Source organism: Triticum urartu, chromosome 2 (assembly GCF_003073215.2).
Source record: "Triticum urartu cultivar G1812 chromosome 2, Tu2.1, whole genome shotgun sequence".
Taxonomy (NCBI): Eukaryota; Viridiplantae; Streptophyta; class Magnoliopsida; order Poales; family Poaceae; genus Triticum; species Triticum urartu.
This window is the reverse complement of record NC_053023.1, coordinates 656,497,602-656,518,508: the sequence shown is the minus strand read 5'-3', so window position 1 is coordinate 656,518,508 and position 20,907 is coordinate 656,497,602. Positions and strand designations below refer to the sequence as shown.

Here is a 20,907-nt window from a genome sequence, read left to right as displayed (position 1 = left end):
TTTCATTTAAGCCGCAAAGTCTCAGTGCTGCACGAGAAAGGATCAGTGTCAACTGTCAAGAGCATCTAGTCAAGGTCATTATTCCCCACGCTGGCATATTCCAAGACCCTCCTAACTATGGCTTAATTGACCCACAATTTTGAGGACTGAGCTATATACTTATTTTCGAAAATGGGCCTACTCTCTTCGCCACACTAGTTACTTGCCCCTACACGTGGTTACTCAAAAAAAAAAAAAGAACTTGCCCCTACACGTGATTGCCTCATCGAACATCCGCATGACCTTTTGCCATTACATTGGCGTGAAAATTTACGATCTGACTTTTACTAGTTGGACACAACAATGACACTTTAGTCATCATGTTGCTAAGAGCATCTACAGTCGGACTTTACAAACCCCGCTCGTTAAACGTTCGCGGACGCGTCCGGGCATGTTCGCAGGTACTGATCGGGCACCCCTCATATTTTTCATTCTGCATCTACGTACTTATATCCAACGCTTTATATCCATATTATCCATGCACACGTTGATCTATCCTAAATGATCAAATAACGGACAATAAAATTGAGCTGCAAAGGAACACAAGATCGACTGCAAACGGACATAACATACTTCATCACATCCAAAAGAATCATAGTTTGTCCACGGACAAGTTCATGAACTTCTACGACTATAATTGATATAACTATTGAGGAGGAGGAGGAGGAGGAGGAGGAGGGGGGGGGGGGGGGGGGGGGGGGGGGGGGGGGGGGGGGGGGGGGGATCACCACTTCCTCGCCGGGCCTTTGCCCTTTCGGTCACCGGCACAACTGCAGGCGTCTGTGGCTGGTGGAGGATCTTGGTCGTCGGACGACGAGGTGCAGCTGTCGCCAGCGTCAGAGTTGGAGTCGGAGAGGACAATGAGCCCCTTCATCCGACGGACCGCCCTATCCTGCTCTCGCTTTAGCCTTGCCACCCGAGCCTTTCTCCGCCGCTGCCTCCTTCGCCTCACTCCGACTGCTCAATAGCTAGTCGGAGCGCCTTGGCGTTCTTCCGTCGGAGGCGGCGAGCGTCCGTCTCCACAGCCGTGAGGGAGCGGCGGTACACCCAGGCGAGGAGATGCGCGTCCTCGTCGGCGTCCGGCTCCGTCCCGGGGTGGCGGCGCGCGGACTGCTCCGCCGCCTCCCTCTCCCGTGCAGGCTGCCTCTCGCGGCGCGCGCCTCCGACTCCGGAGTGCGCGTGCGGGCCAGAGGCGCGGGCACAAGCACCCAACGCTAGCCACATGCAGGAGCGGCCGACGGGGGGAAGGAGACGACGCGGGGCCGGCACGGACTGTGCTGACCGGGCGTCGTTGTGCGCGGGCCGGGAGGGTCCAGCTTCGGCGTCCGCGCTGCACCGGCGCGGGAGGTGCGACGGCGCTCCAGATTCGAAGCTGCCGTCGATGTCCACCTTGGACCACTCCAGCACAATGCGGAGGGCCATCTCCTCCTCGTAGTCGAGCTCCGAGCCGGAGTCGCTGCCGGAGCTGCTCGTCATGGTGGATGGGATCGGAAAGGGTGAGGGAGAGGAGTGGACAGAGCGAGAAAGAGAGGGACAGAGTGAGCTAAGGTTTTGAGCTCGCCACCCGGATTGGGTTTTTTGTGGGGTCCGTGGTGGGCCGGGCCTGTCAGGCGGACGCGCCCGGGCGTCCCGGGCTGCCTCATATCCGCCCTACATTTGGGCTGGATATGGGGGGTGCCGGTCAGCCCATGAACCCGACATTTGTCCGTAGTTTGAGAGATCCGGCTGGTTCAATTTTTTGTGACCGGTCACTGACCGGACCATCTGTCTGAGCGTTTGAGATGGGTATGAGAGGCCCGGCTGCAGATGAGTTGATGTGGACATGATTTGTTGAACCCAACGATGGAAAATATTTTTGTTTCTAGCCGCCACGTGCTAGAGTTGGCGACGTTGGCACGTGTGTGTTCTCTCTTCTTGAAGGCATTGTTATGGAAGAAAGTATAACTTAGCTGTAGAGATTTAGGTTGTGCCTTGTCTTGGTTCTGCCGTACGTTGTTGTGTACTAGGAGTATTATTATGGATGTTTTAGACTCGTTGATGTGTGCCAATTTTAATCAAATCATGGATATGCAGAGGCCAGGAGGTACGACCTTCCTCTTTGAAAGAGAAGGTAAAAGCGTGTCGGCGTGACTATGTATTGTATCTCAATCATCAAATACACCCTTTTATCCATGTGTAAAACCACACACACATAAGCAAGCAGCAACATCATCAAACAAAACCACTCTTTGACACTTCCAAAATACACAACCTCTTAACTTCAAGTCCAGCGTCCACGTCCTTGCTCACTGCTCTCGTTTCACCATCGACATACTTGGAGGCTGGAGCAGCTTTATTGGGTTGGGATTTGGGAAGCAAGCACACAAAGATATATTGTTGATTTAGTTGTAGGCGTCCGGGTTGGCGATGAGGTACGCCTCGGCGGCCTTGAAGATGGCGGTCACGGACTCCTTGGCCTTGCCGACCTCGTACTGGGCCTCCCCCACGCCCGGCAGCAGCTTGTACGTGGACTCCACCTTGACGACGCTGCCGCCGCCGCCGGCCGCCGGCTCCACCTTGATGCACGACGTGGCCGTCTCGATCACCGTGCCCACGTGCCCGCCCTCGAGGAGGGTCGACCGGCACTCGCACCCGTCCGCGTCCAGGAAGTCCAGCCTCTCCTTCACCACGCTGAAGGGCATGGCTGCATGCAAGGCCAACCAACCTGCGTGTCTCGTTCACGTGCCTGCTGAAGGCGAAGTTGAACTGCATGTATGCGGTACGTACCGGAGGTGAAGTTGAACTGCCTGACGCTGCCGACGCCGCCCTCGCCCTCGACGGGGTGGGCGCTGGCGACGACCTGCGGGGCCAGCTTGGGCGCCAGCGTGTGCCAGTCCATGACGCCGGCGCGGAACAGCCGTGGCGCCGCCACGGACGCCTCGATCTCGTGCGCCCAGCTCTTCTTGGTGGAGGCCATCGCGCGCTGTTCGTGCCTGCGTGCGTGATGATCAGCTCGTGCTTGTGTCTGCCTGGAGAGTGGACGTAGTCCCTATAAATAAACTCGTCGACTCCAAAGCCGGGGTTGGTGAAGCTAGGCTTGGCCGGACCGGTCCGGTGAGCGAGGCGCCATGCCGGGCCGGGCGTCCAGGTTTTCTACATTGGATGGCACACTAAGCTTTTAGTATTATGAGAGATCATGAATCCATCAATATTTGCTTTAGTTAAAGGAAGATTGTTTTGACGGGCTCCGAGATAAGATTACCTGGGGTTGGTGTGGTCAGAGCCAAGGAACAGACTGAATTACTGAACTGATTGGAAGCACACTTGCATAGTCGCATATGCATGCGTAGTCAGCAGTGCAAGGTTACATCCACTTCATTCAGTTTCTTTAGATCAACGACTTGGGTTGCCAGGCCAGAGAAGGAAAAAGTCAGGGGAAGAGATGAGATAATCCTGTTGTCGAAACAAATGCGGAACCATCTTGACGTACGGCGTTGCTTTGTTTTACCAACTCTACTATCTGCAACAAGGCTGGAAAATACAGTAAGACATACTAGCAAGGGCACTGTGGGTGACACTTTTATTCAGCATCGACACTATTTTCGGGCAACTTCTTCCTGGCACACCATTTCATCAGTTTCTTCTTCTTCCTCTTCCTCTTCATCGGACTGGGTTGTGCTGAATCCGGCTTCTTCTCTCATACTGCAGTACATCATTTGCATCCTTGTCGACCTGACAAAAGTGAAACACACCATCAATTATAACATTATTAGCTGAAGCATTAAGACTGCTGACAATTTACATACTTTTAGCCTTACTAGATGACCCGTTGCGCCCATGGCGCAAAGACCGAGCGCAAGCCAGGTATTGGAGGAGTGTGCATTGAAATATGTGGATACAGATTGAAACATATGTAAGAGCCTTTTTAGTTGGCATACATCTGGACTTATCTGAGCTAATATTCTTGATAAGGCATCTTCACACTGAAAATTTCAAAAGGTAGAGCTTGCATAATTGCAAAGAGAACATGCTGTAGACAAAGGAAGATTATTTTCCTTTATGTGTGCCATAAGATGTTGATGTACATTCTTTGGTGAAGTGGTGTGGATCGGTAACGAAATACTTTGGATCATTTGCATGGTAGATGCCTAGTAGAATTAATTGTTAGATGCATAAAATGATAGAACTTTTCAATGCATTTTTTGATAAGTCTATATACTTTCTGTAATATTTAATAGTAAAAGAGCCAGTGCGTTCTAATGCCAGAAAAAAAATCATAACCTCCACAGGCCATGAAAATATTTTGCTGCATCACCGATAACATTTTGGTGAACATTTTGTTCAATTTCATTAAAAAAATAATACATGAACTTTTTAAACTCATGTACATTTTTTTATTTCTAACACATTTGTTTTCAAAATTTTGAACATTTTATGAATATGCAAATATTTTTTAAAAATTATAAACATTGTTTGAATCCACAGATATTTTATTGTTTATTGAATACTTTTATTTTATTAAAAATTTATATTTTTTAAGTTTTAGAACATTTTTAGGTATAAAATTATATAATTTAGAGGAGAACAAAAGAACATATAAAATTAAAATAAAAAATAAAAACGAAATTTAAAAACAGGCCGGCTTAACGGGCGCTGCGTCTTCTCCCAGCGTGCAGAGCGTATTATAGGAGGTCCCTACTCTGTGGGCCGCCTTAAGTGGTGGATTCCCCTCTGTGAATTTTTTTTGGCTTATAGTTGGCATCGGTGGGAATATTTTGCAATTTTCGGGGTAATTTATGTGACATACCGCCAAACGCACGAATGACTTTATTCTTGTAAGTTTTTTTGAGGGATACTTTATTATTAGGTATAGATTCGATTGGGTGCCATCTGTTGTGGGCCTGTTTTTTTCGTGGCCCATTTAAGAACGCCTCATTTGGCATGTTTACGGTAGAACACGATGAGGCAGGGTGATATACTGATTCTTCTGTTTACTGAAAAAAATTGATTCTTCAACTGTAGTAAGAGTGAAATAAATACTTGTTTGTTTCGTTATTCCCAATACTTGGTGGATATGTATCTAGCAAGTATCCATATAACATTGGGTATCCAACAAGATATGCCAGGTTTTGCATGATTGGTCATTTCGTTCATAGGTTTCAATACTAAATGGAGAAAGAAAGTTTCTCCATGCTAACTCTGTTTGACCCACAAAACAGACATATTTCCTCATCCCAGGTGATGGAACAGAACGATATGACAGATTCAGTATTACACGGAACTGGAACTGCTACTCTGCCAGAGCAGAAACTGAAACCAACAACCAAAAGGCAACAACAATACCTATTCTTGTTACTGCTGAACCAACATTTAGCAATATGCCCATATTGATCTCAACTAATTTAGAAAGATCAGGCCACCACAGCTTGGCCAAAGGGCATTCAAAGAACAATTGAGAAATATCACCAACAAGGTCGTGCCTATCACACTGCCTATTGGGGCTAAGAAACCCTATAAACACATGGAACCCGATGGGAATTTCAGTTTGCAACAGAGCAGGAGTTGTACACCATAATCCCAGAAGAGTATATCTCAGGACAATAACATCTTTCTACCGGCAAACGATATAGAAGATGTTCTATGCAGCAATCCATGCCACAAAACCATGAGCCTCCAAAACCGTCAAATGGGCAGTACAAATTCTCCCGGCAGTCAATTTTGGGTGCACTCAACTCGGACAAAGGAACTCAAGTTTTTCACAAGCACAAATAGAACAAAAGCACGTCCACCCTGACCGAACTGTTCAGCACAACCAGCAACAAATTAGACTGAAGTTCACTTCAAATTCAAGATGTGGACCATGCTTTGTTAGGGTGGGGAATCATAGATAAATGAACCATGCTCCAGAACAGATCTACAAGCAAGTTGAGACTGCTCTTAGATCAACCATGGTCCTTGGCCTCTCCTCCAATTGACAGGCTGCTGCAGCTACACCATCGCCGATGGCTCCTTGGCCTATGTGATTAAATAAATTAGGAAAGAAAGAGGATCAAATTCTGGTGATGGTTAAGGTGATCTTATTGTACCATCGCTGGTGTGGGGTCGGCGACGCCAATGCCATGTGCACCTTCCTGGCTAGCATCCTCTCCTCCCTGTCATCTTCGTCCAATGAGAAAGGCTGGGGGGACAATGAGGACACGGATCTGGTGTCCTGGGAGTGGTTAGCGCAAGATATGAGAAAGTAAGCTGAGAAATGGGAAATATGCCTTGTCGAGATTTAACTCCATAAACAGGTTGTGTCATAGAATTACACGATCACGTATGATGTAAGGACTCAAGCACATATTGTTACGTTGTCCTGTGCCTAGACTTATTATTTATTCCCTTTGATCAATGGACAATCAAAGTAATTTATCAGACGCTCCATTGCGCAAACAACAGTCGGATACAACAAGAGCATCAGTTAGTTTTCCATCATTAATTAGCCTACATAGACAAATGAAATCTAATTGTCAAGAGAGGTTGCAAGAGAAAGGTCATTCAAGATCTGCGCCATATGTGATAGTAAATATGTATATCCACAATGAAATAAGCACTGGACAACAAAACAAGGATGATTTGATATACCTTGCTTTCAGGAATTCAATTTTGATGTCATTTGATGATTGAGCCATGAAAGTAAGGACATATCCAAACCTGAGGTGCATGAAGCAAGGCAATGAGCTAAATTAGTGCATCTAGTACATATTTGACTCACTCTACACTCTAGGCTTCCATAGCATGACAGTAATCTTAGGTCACTCATGGGAAATAAAACAAATCGAAGACCAAGATTTGCATATGGCGAATGGAGGAATGAAGCCATACCTACAGGAGAAATTCTTGCATTCATGCTACAAATCCCGAAAAGGAAAATCAAACCTCCTCTCTAGAGCCTCTGCCCTGTTAATATCTTAGACGCATAAGCGCCACAGCGGAAGATTCCTAAGACGGTTAGCAAAAAAAAAAGATCTTGTGAGCACCTGCACACTATAAATCATGATATATTTCTTATTTCTTACTAAGATATAAAAGCAGTGTATTCAGTAACACGATTTACCTGAGAAATCAGGCTTAGTTTTCTATCTTGTGAGCCATTAGTAGGTAGCTCTGCTTTTAGATAAAAATCTAAAAAAAGGAGACACATACAGATATATCTCAGGAATGTACACCAAATATGCTCAGTTGCTCATTATACATGAACTCAGGTGCTCATAAAAGATACATCTAGCCATACAGATGTTGCTCTTCCTAGTTCTTGATGGTGCACCAAGGAAAAATATCAATATCACTCAACAGTAAACATTTGTACATCCTTCTACAGCAAAATCAAAGTGCCACATGCATATGTCATAGGAGACGAAATAATTACATTAATAATACTTAGGTAATCGAAAAGTCTGTACTAATTGATGCTGGTCCTTTATGAAATTTAGACCATTTGTCTCAGCAAGCATATTCTCCTAAGAAAGAAGGCAGGTCTAGGCACACCAAAAGTTTCATCTGTGAGAAGCATTTTCACAAACACATGCTGTGCTACTTGTTCTACTAATCAAAGAAAACCAACAAGCAGAGAGGAGAAAACCCAGCAACCTGCAAGCTGAAGATGAGCAGAAATGGATAGCACATGGACACCCTCTTCCGTCCCTGCACTGCTGCCCCCTTTCTCGTCTAGCTTCGGGAGGCCAGCCACCCCCGTTGCTCCCATGATCCCTGCTGCCAGCTCCATCTTCATCCTCTGCTGCAAGGCCTTGTCATTTCGTCAAACACACACAACATAAAAACCAAATATTATGCAGAAGCATATAGATAGAAAGGAAAATTAAACTTGGATTGAAAATCCCCTTCCTTTCCATTTGGAATCCGATCTCACATGAAAAAACTGAGAAATGTTCTTATTCTTGTGCTGCCTAATGCCAACAGATCCGACCAATCTACAAATTAGTGTGTAGATCATGAAAAGAAAACACAGGGAATGATGGGGGCAGAAGGTTGCAACCGACCTGGAGATGAACACCATGCCACCACTGAAAAATCAGTGTAGGAATCAACAGCAACCCAAACACTATGTGCATAAGAAGAAGAAGAAAGGAAGGATGATCTCAGTTCACCATGGGAAAATGAGGAAAGGAGGAAGAAAGAGCTCACCTGTGTCGCATCTCTCCTCCATGAACTGGCAACCGTCCTTGACCTCTCCCCCTCTGCACACAGCCGCCGGGGTGGGGACCCTGCTGCCCTCACTGTAGCAACCGCTCCTTCTCGACCTACGGCCGCCATTCTCTCGGCCCCACACACAAAGAGGCCCACTCGTCATCCACTCTCGAAGCAGTCATAAACGTGAAAAAAAAACGACGGCTGACCAATTGCCAGCGGTCAAAAAAAAGCACAGTAAAAGAATCGCACGGTCCAACCAGCGTCGCGCGCGCGGAGGCCTCAGAATGGCGGGTTGGGTAGCGTCCTTTATATGTTCGATATATATGTTCGATTCGATAGAAGATAGATGGATGAAAAAAAACATGTGCCATTATCAACTATACCGTGATATCAGTTCCTGGGTAACTTTCTTTCTGTGATATCTGCAACTATACCGTGATCACTTCTTCCAGTTGTTCTCTTTTGCTTATTTTTAAGTGTACTTACATGTTGTAGCCTCAACGTGCACTGATCCAAGTTTGGTTGTGTTGACCAGATTGGGCCAGCTGCGCTTTTAGACCTAAAGGGGCCAATAGGGTAAATCAAGAAAACAGCAGTAGCAGCTGCAACGGGAGCTGAATATCCAACAACAATCCAAGGACGCATATCCCACGCACGACCCATATAACAAGCTACACCAAGTAAGAAGTGTAGAACAGTTAGCTCATAAGGACCACCATTGTATAACCACTCATCAACAGATTGGCGGCATATGCCAACTCAGGTCATATTTTGGCCAATTAACAGCCAAACAACCGCCAGACAAAGACCGTTCTGTAGTTGGCATGTCAAATTTAACGACATTGCTCAAATCCATCATGAGATATACAATAAATATAATTCACAATGTTGATGAGATTACATACAGTTAGACACTGATATGCATTTCTACCCTAGATATATTCAGAACTGAAAGCACATGGCAGTTGTAGTCATTCGTAAACAATCTTCTACACCAGAATTCCAGACGAAAAACAGCATCACAGAAAGTTTCAGTTCTACTGAGCCAAACAGAACAGTCAGAATGAATGCAGATGGAATTAACACATGCGCCCCAAAAAGAAACATCAGCTGTCATTCCAGTGCATTATTATGCGTTTATTCCAGCACCTCCGATTTATTGGCACTCATAACTTTAAATCCAACATGCTGTGTGGACAAGTTTTTAAGAAATTGCCGACTCAATCTGCCCTCATCTTGCCTCAATTATCCAATCCACCTCGTACAGCACAGGCTTGTTATACGCGCAAGGACTGATCCTCCCCCAGCTGCAGTGGAATCCACTACACCAACTACTACTACAGCGATGCATTGGAAACCTGCAGATGCCCCTGACATGCTCCACTTCCTCGCCTTTGAGATCGACCAACGCCTTTTCCTTGCTCTTGAGATCAATGGTGAAGAAAGCACCGCCCTGCTCGACGAGCATGGCACCTCTCCTCTCCGCGAAGAAGACAAGGTTTATTTTATCACCGCTTCCTAGATTTATCAGGTCAGAGCGCAACCACCCTCCTGCAATTCCATGATCACAGTCATCTTGTCCTTGCTTGGCCCAAAGCTCTAGCACACCATCATCTCGTATGCTCACAAAAGAGAGCCTTCTTTCTCCGGTGACACATGGAAACGGCACTCGCCGCCGCTGCTCACCAGCATGGACGTTGATGGGGACCTTGGTCAATGAGACATGTGAGGTGGCGACACTTACATTGAGTGTGTAGAAGCTTCTCTGGTCTGTGAGCAGCCAGTGCACGGTGCCACAGGTGACGACGCCGGCATACGGTCCACACCTGGCGAGGTGTGAAACCTGGTGGCACTTGATGGGCGTGCTCCAACTGTCTGTGGCAGAGGAGTACCCACAGGCATACATGACTCTGTTGGCGCCTGTGTAAGTCAAGACGACTTGGAACGACGACCGTCGTTGCTGATCCAGATCATCAATGGCACGGTGGTCCTCATCGGTGAGAAGAGCATAGCCAGTTAGGCGGAGCCCGTTGATGAATCCATGGTTTACCAAGAAGGGAGGCGGTGGGAGCAAATGCCTACCCCGCTTGTCGATCAGAGGGCGGCACACCGCAAGATGGAGCTTCTCACGGCGTTGGTGGTCGGCCGGGGTAGGCAGCAGGATGCGCACGAGGAGAAGACCACGGCGTGACGCCAGTGGCCTTGCAAAGTTGAAGAGCCCGTCGTCGTTGGCGACGAAGGAGTCGAAGGTGAGATGGCCGCCGCCAGCCTGAAGGCTCAAGAATTGGGGAGGACTGTCGGGTATCCTTCTCACGGGCTGAATCGCGCTAGCCGCTACGTTCTGGTAGAAGATGCCGACGAGGACCGAGGGGTGCGGCGCTGTCTCCGGCCAGAGGCCGATGCGTCGGAGGAAGACCGGGTCTTTGATGAGGCAGAGCCACTGTTTGCACGTGGCTGCGCAGCGGAGGAGGTCCTGGACGCCCGGCAAGCGCTCGAAGACGACGAGGAGGAGGTCGTCCAGGAGTTCGCCGGCGGCGCCCACGCATGCGGCCTTGGCCATCCGAGGTCAGCGGCAGGCTGCGGGGTCTGGCGGCGCGACACCGCGACACGGCGATGGACGAGGTCGTTGGAGGGAGGTGGTCAACGGCGCGGCGGAGAGCGGCGGATCTGATGTGGAGGAGGAGATGGGTGGCGGCGGACCTGGGTTGGTGACGAGCGCGGCCGGAGTTGGTAGAAGCTGCTAGGGGATGGGGAGAGGGGGGAAGGGCGCGGAGGGAGCTCGGCACGGCGATCGGGGAGAACGGGTCGGGGTCGGCGACCCCCCGGATCTGGATGGAGTAGGTGGCGAGGTGGGGCACAGGAGCTTGGCATGAACTATGGAAGCATCACCACCGTATAGCCATATCTTTTCCACACAGATAAATATAATCTAAAACCTTCAAAGTGCACCATTATTTCATAGGAACGGGCGGCCGGTTCACATGTATGTTTTTTTTTCAGCTAGTGGATATTATTGTTAGCATTAAACGTGTACAGACTGGTTTGGGAAACAGATTCATGCACATTTATTTTGGCCTCTTAAATTTTTAAAAAGTCATATCTTTTAAATCACACGTCAGAATTCAGATCCGTTTTCACCGTTGGATTCATCACGACGAGATCTTCGAAACTAAATCCCATATGGGTATGTTTTGATGAATTTTTTTGATGCGAACTTTGGTGCTATATGATGCAACTAAATTACTGCATTGTGCAACTTTAATACTACATGATGCAATTTTTTTAAACCAACTTTGGAGCTAAATGATATAACTTCATATGAGGTTGCAACCTACCAACCATAACAACTTGATGTGCAACTAGTCTACTACCCCGACCAACTATATAGTAGTGGATTGTAAGCCTTGTCCCTATTTTTAATATAGTCTAGTTGCATACACATTGATATTTAGTTGGTAGAAGAACTAGTTGCACACACATATGCTCAGTTGGCTTGTAATTTAGTCTAGTTACACACATACTGATGTTTAGTTGGCAGGACACTAGTTGCACAGACATATGCGCAATTGACGTGGCAATGTAGTCTAGTCGCACACACATTGACGTTTAGTTGGCAGGATTATTGTCATACACATATGCTCAGTTGGCGCGGCATGTAGTCTAGTTGCACATATATTAATGTTTAGTTGGCAGGAATATTAGTTCGTCGAAACATTCTCTTGTGGGATATACTTTTGAAGAGCACATCGTGAAGGCTTCAACGGTGAAAACAGATTTGAATTTCGACACACGAATTAAAAGTTATGCCTTTTTAAAATTTTAAAATCATAAAATAAATGCAAACACATGCACATGCATATGCATGCACAGGAAAAGATGCATATGCTAGCATTTAATACATAGCAGAAAAAAGGACTACTAGATGACTATTCTAATTAAAAAGGAGATAAAAAATTACCTAAAATGACGGGCCGCTGGCTAAGGCCCTGTTTGGTTCATAAGTTCTAAGATTTTTTCTAGTCCCAACTAAAAAGACTCTAGTCCCTAAAAAGTCCCTCTCTGTTTGTTTCCAGAGAAAGTCCCTAATCCCTTTCTAGAGGTTATTAAATGATTAATATATAGAAAAATAACAATTAAACAACACCATGGGATGGCGGGCCATTGAATGCATGGAGGGGCATTATTGAAAAAGTCCCAAAAAGTCTCAAAAAAGACTCTCCTTGAGAGTCTTCTTCATTTAGTCCCAAATGCCTAGTTTAGTCCTTAAAAAGTCCCTTCCGTTTGGTAAAAAAATCTTTAAGAAGAACCTTTTTTAGTTCCTATATAAAAAAGTTCCTCAAAACAAACACCCACTAAACATCCCGGGCGGCCGTGCGCCTGCTAAATGCGTCCTAAATATAAATGGAAATGTTTGCCACCGACCGCCCAAGCTTCGATCGGTAGGATCGCTCACTCATACGCGCCACGCTACATCCAACGACAGATCGCCACGCTACACCGACCAACGCCAGAGCGCCACGCTATACCCACCAATGCCAGAGCGCCACACGTCCTGCGAGCCGTGCACCGGCCCGACGCACGAGCAGCGGGAGCGCGTGGCGTACCTCCATCGACCGGGGCGAGTTGAAGAACACAGCGAACGGTAGCTTACCATGCAAATGGGCAGATCGGCTTGCTAGTCAGTTTTAGTGCATTTGGGACTGGTATAGTGATATGAGTTGCAAAACGAGTAAATAGGAGTGGCTGAAGTTTAGTGAACCAAAACAGTTAGATTTCTTGTGTGTGAAAAAAATAGTTGAATTTGAAGTGCACTATATTGCACCCCCATAACCTCCAATATAGAAGCTCTACCCTCTTTTTGGAGCTCCCTCCCAAAATTATGGAGATAACGTAGAAGGAGGTACGGAGAATCCGCTATAGTAAATTCTCGCGTCTCTAGCCTCCATGTTAACAATTATTATGTAGGGATGGAACATATGACTCTACCAGAGTTGATCTTACAAACTGCATTGCTAAATGCCACATATGTAGCAACATAGATGCTCTACTTGCTCCGACTTATTATCCTATTGATACAACATTGATCACAACATGCAAGAAATTAGCAAATTGATAGACAGGTGCATGCATGTCCTATAAAAATTGAAAACAGCCGGTTTGTCCGGTACAACATCATTAACGTATTTGATACAAAAGAGCCAACACAAAGTGCTAACACTAGCAAAATTAAGTGATCTTACTGCCCACAGATCCATGAAGACAGTTTATTATGGGATCTTGATTGAATCATAGTAAATAATATTAGCATGTCAATGATCTTTTGTCCATTCTAATTAAATTTTCTTGTTAATGCTCATCAAATTGTTGGCTAACATAACTTCAACCAAACTTTCCACTAGGCAAAAATCTGGCAAGGTAAGCTTAGGCCAAAACCAAACGCCATCTTATAATACTGAAAATGGCACGATGGGAGCCTCTACTGCTACTTTTGCTAAAAAAATAATGTCTTACACGGCATTATCAATAAAATATCCAACTTATCTTGATTTTCCTAGCGTAATTAATTACATACAGGACAATGTGATGAGATTTTCCATATTTGTGTTTTAATGCTTAACTTGGTTGTTCTGCAAACACAATTTTGGACAAAATTCATTGTAATTATTTTGGAGAACACATCACATCAACCAGTTGATACGAAGCTCGCATCGGTCATGTGCGTGGCCATCGAATTAAAGCGAGATCATGTTTTCCTGGTTTGCCACCTCATTGACACGTCTCTAACGTATCTATAATTTTTTATTGTTCCATACTATTATATTATCTGTTTTGGATGTTTATGGGCTTTATTATACACTTTTATATTATTTTTGGGACTAACCTATTAACCGGAGGCCCAACCCAAATTGCTGTTTTCTTGCCTATTTCAGTGTTTCGAAGAAAAGGAATATCAAACAGAGTCCAAACGAAATGAAACCTTCGGGGGAGTTATTTTTGGAACGGAAGCAACTCAAGAGACTTGGAGTAGACGTCAGGGAAGCTTTGAGGTGGCCACGAGGCAGGGAGGCGCGCCCCCCACCATCGTGGGCCCCTCGTGGCTCCCCTGACCGACTTCTTTCGCCTATATATGTCCATATACCCTAAAAACATCGAGGAGCACAATAAAATCGGGAGTTCCGCCGCCAGAAGCCTCCGTAGCCACCAAAAACCAATCTAGACCCGTTTCGGCACCCTGCTGGAGGGTGGATCCCTCACCGGTGGCCATCTTCATCATCCCGGCGCTCTCCATGACGAGGAGGGAGTAGTTCACCCTCGGGGCTGAGGGTATGTACCAGTAGCTATGTGTTTGATCTCTCTCCCTCGTGTTCTTGATTCAGCACGATCTTGATGTATCGCGAGCTCTGCTATTATAGTTGGATCTTATGATGTTTCTCCCCCTCTACTCACTTGTAATGAGTTGAGTTTCCCTTTGAAGTTATCTTATCTGATTGAGTCTTTAAGGATTTGAGAACACTTGATGTATGTCTTGCATGTGCTTATCTGTGGTGACAATGGGATATCACGTGATCCACTTGATGTATGTTTTGGTGATCAACTTGCGAGTTCCGTGACCTCGTGAACTTATGCATAGGGGTTGGCACACGTTTTCGTCTTGACTCCTCGGTAGAAACTTTGGGGCACTCTTTGAAGTTCTTTGTGTTGGTTGAATAGATGAATCTGAGATTGTGTGATGCATATCGTATAATCATACCCACGGATACTTGAGGTGACATTGGAGTATCTAGGTGACATTAGGGTTTTGGTTGATTTGTGTCTTAAGGTGTTATTCTAGTATGAACTCTATGATAGATTGAACGGAAAGAATAGCTTCATGTTATTTTACTACGGAGTCTTGAATAGATCGATCAGAAAGGATAACTTTGAGGTGGTTTCGTACCCTACAATAATCTCTTCGTTTGTTCTCCGCTATTAGTGACTTTGGAGTGACTCTTTGTTGCATTTTGAGGGATAGTTATATAATCCAATTATGTTATTATTGTTGAGAGAACTTGCACTAGTGAAAGTATGAACCCTAGGCCTTGTTTCCTAGCATTGCAATACTGTTTACGCTCACTTTTACCACTTGTTACCTTGCTGTTTTTATATTTTAAGATTACAAAAACTTATATCTACCATCCATATTGCACTTGTATCACCATCTCTTCGCCGAACTAGTGCACATATATTTACCATTGTATTGGGTGTGTTGGGGACACAAGAGACTCTTTGCTATTTGGTTGCAGGGTTGTTTGAGAGAGACCATCTTCATCCTACGCCTCCCACGGATTGATAAACCTTAGGTCATCCACTTGAGGGAAATTTGCTACTGTCCTACAAACCTCTGCACTTGGAGGCCCAACAACGTCTACAAGAAGAAGATTGTGTAGTAGACATCAAGCTCTTTTCTGGCGCCGTTGCCGGGGAGGTTAGCGCTTGAAGGTACATCTTTAGATCTTGCAATCGAATCCTTTAGTTTCTTGTTTTATCACTAGTTTAGTTTATCAAAGAAAACTACAAAAAAATGGAATTGAGGGTACATCATATGCTTTATCTTTTTAATATCTTTCATGAGAATAAGGATTCCGATAATTGTGCTCAAGTGCTAGAAGAAGAATGCATTAGAATGTTTGGCACTAAATATTTGAATGATGAGCATGATTGCAATGTTGTTAGTATGAATTCTTTGAATATCAATGATGCTAATGATATGCAAAGCCACAAGCTTGGGGAAGCTATGTTTGATGAAGATGATATTTTTTGTCTCCCGTGTTTTGATGAGCAAATTTATTATGATAATAGCATGCCTCCTATTTATGATGATTATATTGATGAAAGTGGGTTTGGAAGAGTGTCAACTTTAGGAAGTAATAATCCCACTATTTTGGAGGGTGTTGAATCTTATTGTGATAATTATGAAAGTGGATTTGGAGAGGTCATGGCTTTATTTAGTGATGAATCCACTATTTCGGAAGAGGTACCAATTGATTATGAGAACAAAGTTGCTATCTATGATAATTATTGTGATGTCATGTATGCTATAAAGAACAATGATAACCATGAAACTTGTCATCTTGATTTTAACTTTCAATTGGATTATGCCTCACATGATAGTTATTTTGTTGAGTTTGCTCCCACTACTATTCATGAGAAGAAATTTGCTTATGTGGAGAGTAATAAAAATTCTATGCTTATAGATCATGAAAAGAATGCTTTATGTGATGGTTATATTGTTGAATTCATTCATGATGCTACTGAAAATTATTACGAGGGAGGAATATATGCTTTTAGGAATTGCAATAACATCAAGTTTCCTCTCTATGTGTTGAAAATCTTGAAGATTTGCTTGTTTTACCTTCCTATGCTAGTTGATTATTGTTCCCATAAGTTGTTTGTTCACAAAATCCCTATGCATAGGAAGTGGGTTATACTTAAATGTGCTAGTCATATTCTTCATGATGCTCTCTTTATGTTTCAATTCTTATCTTTTATGTGAGCATGATTGAAATCATCATGCCTAGCTAGGGTCGTTAAACGATAGCGCTTGTTGGGAGGCAACGCAATTTTATTTTTGTTCCTGTTTAGTAATAAATAATTCATCTAGCCTGTGTTTAGAAGTGGTTTTATGTTTTAATTAGTGTTTGTGCCAAGTAGAATCTTTGGGAAGACTTGGGTGAAGTCTTTGCGATCTTGCTGTAAAAAGCAGAAACTTTTGCGCTCACGAGATTAGCTGCCATTTTTTTACTGGAGAGTGCGATTAAGTTGATTATTTTTGTAGATGATTAATAGAAAAATTCCTCACGTACATAAATTTATTTTAGAATTTTTGGGGTATATGTTTGATCCAGATTACTACAGACTGTTCTGTTTTTGACAGATTCTGTTTTCTATGTGTTGTTTGCTTATTTTGATGAATCTATGAGTAGTATAGGAGGGTATGAACCATAACTGAGTTGGAATACAGTAGATATTACACCAAAATGAATTTAGAATGAGTTCACAACAGTACCTAAGTGATGATTTATTTTCTTATATTAACGGAGCTTACGAGTTTTCTGTTAAGTTTTGTGTTGTGAAGTTTTCAAGTTTTGGGTAAAGATTCGATGGACTATGGAATAAGGAGTGGCAAGAGCCTAAGCTTGGGGATGCCCAAGGCACCCCAAGGTAATATTCAAGTACAACCAAGAGCCTAAGTTTGGGGATGCCCCGGATGGCATCCCCTCTTTCGTCTTTGTTTATTGGTAACTTTACTTGGAGCTATATTTTTATTCACCACATGATATGTGTTTTGCTTGGAGCGTCATTTTATTTTCTTTTGTTTTGCTTGCTGTTTGAATAAAATACCAATATATGAAATTATTAAATGTTAGAGAGTCTTCACATAGTTGCATAATTATTCGATTACTCATTGATCTTCACTTATATCTTTCGGAGTAGTTTGTCATTTGCTCTAGTGCTTCACTTATATCCTTTTAGAGCATGGCGGTGGTTTTATTTTGAAGAAATAGATGAACTCTCGTGCTTCACTTATATTATTTTGAGAGTCTTTTAGAACAGCATGGTAATTTGCTTTTAGGCATAATAAAAACTTTCATATAAGTGCATTGAATACTATGAGAAGTTTGATACTTGATAATTGTTTTGAGATATGGAGATGGTGATATTAGAGTCATGCTAGTTGAGTAGTTGTGAATTTGAGAGATACTTGTGTTAAAGTTTGTGATTCCCGTAGCATGCACATGTGGTGAACCGTTATGTGATGAAGTCGGAGCATGCTTTATTTATTGACTGTCTTCCTTATGAGTGGCGGTCGGGGACGAGCGATGGTCTTTTCCTACCAATCTATCCCCCTAGGAGCATGCGCGTAGTACTTTGTTTCGATAACTAATAGATTTTTGCAATAAGTATGTGAGTTCTTTATGACTAATGTTGAGTCCATGGATTATATGCACTCTCACCCTTCCACCATTGCTAGCCTCTCTAGTACCGCGCAACTTTCGCCGGTACCATAAACCCACCATTACCTTCCTCAAAACAGCCACCATACCTACCTATTATGGCATTTCCATAGCCATTCTGAGATATATTGCCATGCAACTTTCCATCGTTCCATTTATTATGACACACTTCATCATTGTCATATTGCTTTGCATGATCATGTAGTTGACATCGTATTTGTGGCAAAGCCACCATTCATAATTCTTTCATACATGTCACTCATGAGTCATTGCACATCCCAGTACACCACCGGAGGCATTCATATAGAGTCATATTTTGTTCTAACTATCGAGTTGTAATTCTTGAGTTGTAAGTAAATAAAAGTGTTATGACCATCATTATTAGAGCATTGTCCCAGTGAGGAAAGGATGATGGAGACTATGATTCCCTCACAAGTCGGGATGAGACTCCGGACGAAAAATAAAAAAAGGAGAAAAAGAGGCCATAAAAAAGAGAAGGCCCGAAAAAAATGAGAGAAAAAGAGAGAAGGGGCAATGATACTATACTTTTACCACACTTGTGCTTCAAAGTAGCACCATTATCTTCATGATAGAGAGTCTCCTATGTTGTCACTTTCATATACTAGTGGGAATATTTCATTATAGAACTTGGCTTGTATATTCCAATGATGGGCTTCCTCAAAATGGCCTAGGTCTTCGTGAGCAAGCGAGTTGGATGCACACCCACTTAGTTTCTTTTTGAGCTTTCATACACTTATAGCTCCAGTGCATCCGTTGCATGACAATCCCTACTCACTCACATTGATATCTATTGATGGGCATCTCCATAGCCGCTTGATACACCTGGTTGATGTGAGACTATCTTCTCCTTTTTGTCTTCTCCACAACCACCATTCTATTCCACCTATAGTGCTATGTCCATGGCTCACGCTCATGTATTGCGTGAACACTACTAGGAAAATGCTTATAGGTAGAAGTTTACCAGTAGCACCTGTTTCTGACCCCACGCTACTGGTATTTACCAGTAGCGCTGGGTAGAAAACACGCTACTACTATTAAATAACAGCAGCGTTTGTTAGCTTGGGCCGCGCTGCTGTTACTTGGGCCGCAGGGCAAAAACGGTAGCCCACTTACCTGTAGCGTTTGTTTCCAATGGGCGCTACAGCTGGTGGGCTTAGCAGTAGCGCCGGCCTCTACCCAGCGCTACTACTAGGGGAAAAGAAAACCTGCCCGCGAGCGCCCCCCGCACCCCTCACTCTCACAATCGATCCCCTCCGACGACGCTACCGCGGTTAGGGTTCCTCCCCGTCCGCCTCACCCCCGTCGACGGCGCCGTGCGCCGCCACCACGCGCGGTCGCCTCTCGCCTCCTTCGACACTCCAGCCCCGTAAGTCCCCCTCGATCTCCTCCTCCCCGTGCGCCACTACTATAGCTAGGCTCCAATCGATTCGCCGCGGCGGCTCACCATGTTTTGGGATTTCGCGTGGGGGAAAGGTATTTAGGGATTGCACGATGAAACCCATGCAGCTTAGAGAGGGGTTCTTTCCTGACACTAGGGTTATGTCGTGAATGCTCCTCCTTTCATCTGAATGATGTTGATTGTGCCAGTTCTTGTTAAAGGTCTAAATGTTTGTATCCTCGTCATGAGCTAACCTATGTGTGAATTTGATCCACTAGCTTCTTTGTTGATGCATATAAAGATATGACCAAGAAGCCCTCACTGTTATGTGGTTTCATGGAAAAATCAATGCTTGATTCGGTACTCTTTCAGGTTGAAGAGAGTGTCTGTATGTGGTGATGCTCAAATTGTCAAGTTGTTGGAATATATGCTAACACCCGTTTCGAAAAAAATGCTAACTGATCTGTCTCATGTCTCTGTTTTCTTGAATGAGAAAACTGACTTTGCTGTGTTAATTAGGACAGGTTGATGCTATCTTTTGTCTGTGTGTGTGATTGTTCTTACCTTGTATTACCTCTTAGTCTGGTGCTTATATTTTGTAGTAGAAAATGCTGGCTACATTTTCACCCACTTGTGAATTCTATATTAGGCTCTGTTTGGGTTATTAGGCTCTGTTTGGGTTACATGATCTCTATTAGGTTATTGTCTGAACTGAACTACAATTTAGTTGTTATTTTGCTTTCCATGTGAACCTCATGTGTATTCTCTATGATGTGTATATTATTCAAAACCTGATGTGTGTATTGAAAACTTTATATTTAATTTTTGGATCGTTAATCCTCTAATCATATTGCTTTAGGGAAATGACACCACCACCACCACCACCATGCCGACGGTGCAAGTCAAGGTGCACCAGCAGCCTTGCAACTGGCACGCTGTTCGACATCTACTACCAGTCGAGTTTTCTTCATGCGGCAGTAATAAATTATATGAACTAGTAACCACTATTTTGTTTTTAGTGTTATTGACATTAATGCATCATGTATATATCATTTTGCTTTTTGCACATAGATCGTCCCATGCAATGTGAGGTCAGAATTCAACAAGCTGACCGAAGACTCTGTGACCTTTGAGGCTCCTAGGGGCCCCTACACTATGGAGGTCGAGAAAGGACGAAATATGACGCAGGTGGGAGCAGATGGATGGGTCCGTTTCATTGCCCACATGCGTATCACCGGTGGTGAGTTGATCAGCTTCTCCTTCAGCGCAGGAAGACCCAAGTTGGCCGTGATTTATGTCAAC

General features: G+C 44.3%; 2 protein-coding genes across 13 annotated transcripts; both read right to left on the bottom strand.

Moving 5' to 3' along the window:
* Positions 1-2,195: 2,195 nt before the first annotated feature.
* Positions 2,196-3,023, bottom strand: LOC125533908 (pathogenesis-related protein 1-like). The gene is made up of 2 exons (XM_048697236.1): positions 2,806-3,023; positions 2,196-2,722 (listed from the first exon to the last, which is right to left on the bottom strand). The coding sequence occupies exons 1-2, from the start codon at positions 2,993-2,995 to the stop codon at positions 2,421-2,423; spliced, it is 492 nt and encodes a 163-aa protein (XP_048553193.1). The 5' UTR covers positions 2,996-3,023; the 3' UTR covers positions 2,196-2,420.
* Positions 3,024-5,534: 2,511 nt separating this feature from the next.
* LOC125539485 lies at positions 5,535-11,136 on the bottom strand. Of its 12 annotated transcripts, none has more exons than XM_048702947.1 (8): positions 8,206-11,136; positions 8,061-8,122; positions 7,651-7,807; positions 7,118-7,185; positions 6,886-7,002; positions 6,646-6,714; positions 6,105-6,229; positions 5,535-6,033 (listed from the first exon to the last, which is right to left on the bottom strand). In XM_048702947.1, the coding sequence occupies exon 1, from the start codon at positions 10,769-10,771 to the stop codon at positions 9,443-9,445; it is 1,329 nt and encodes a 442-aa protein (XP_048558904.1). In that variant the 5' UTR covers positions 10,772-11,136; the 3' UTR covers positions 5,535-6,033; positions 6,105-6,229; positions 6,646-6,714; positions 6,886-7,002; positions 7,118-7,185; positions 7,651-7,807; positions 8,061-8,122; positions 8,206-9,442. The 12 variants fall into 12 exon arrangements, with proteins under 12 accessions (XP_048558904.1, XP_048558905.1, XP_048558902.1 ...); XM_048702948.1 differs by having other exon boundaries at positions 7,651-7,798; XM_048702945.1 differs by having other exon boundaries at positions 7,651-7,795.
* Positions 11,137-20,907: the final 9,771 nt, after the last annotated feature.

Excerpts from the sequence above, each read along its gene's own strand:
- LOC125539485 (XM_048702947.1), bottom strand. The coding sequence starts at position 10,771 with ATGGCCAAGGCCGCATGCGTGGGCGCCGCCGGCGAACTCCTGGACGAC.
- LOC125533908 (XM_048697236.1), bottom strand. The coding sequence starts at position 2,995 with ATGGCCTCCACCAAGAAGAGCTGGGCGCACGAGATCGAGGCGTCCGTG. Across the intron at positions 2,723-2,805 it reads GCAGTTCAACTTCACCTCCG|CCATGCCCTTCAGCGTGGTG; the intron begins GTACGTACCGCA and ends CCTTGCATGCAG.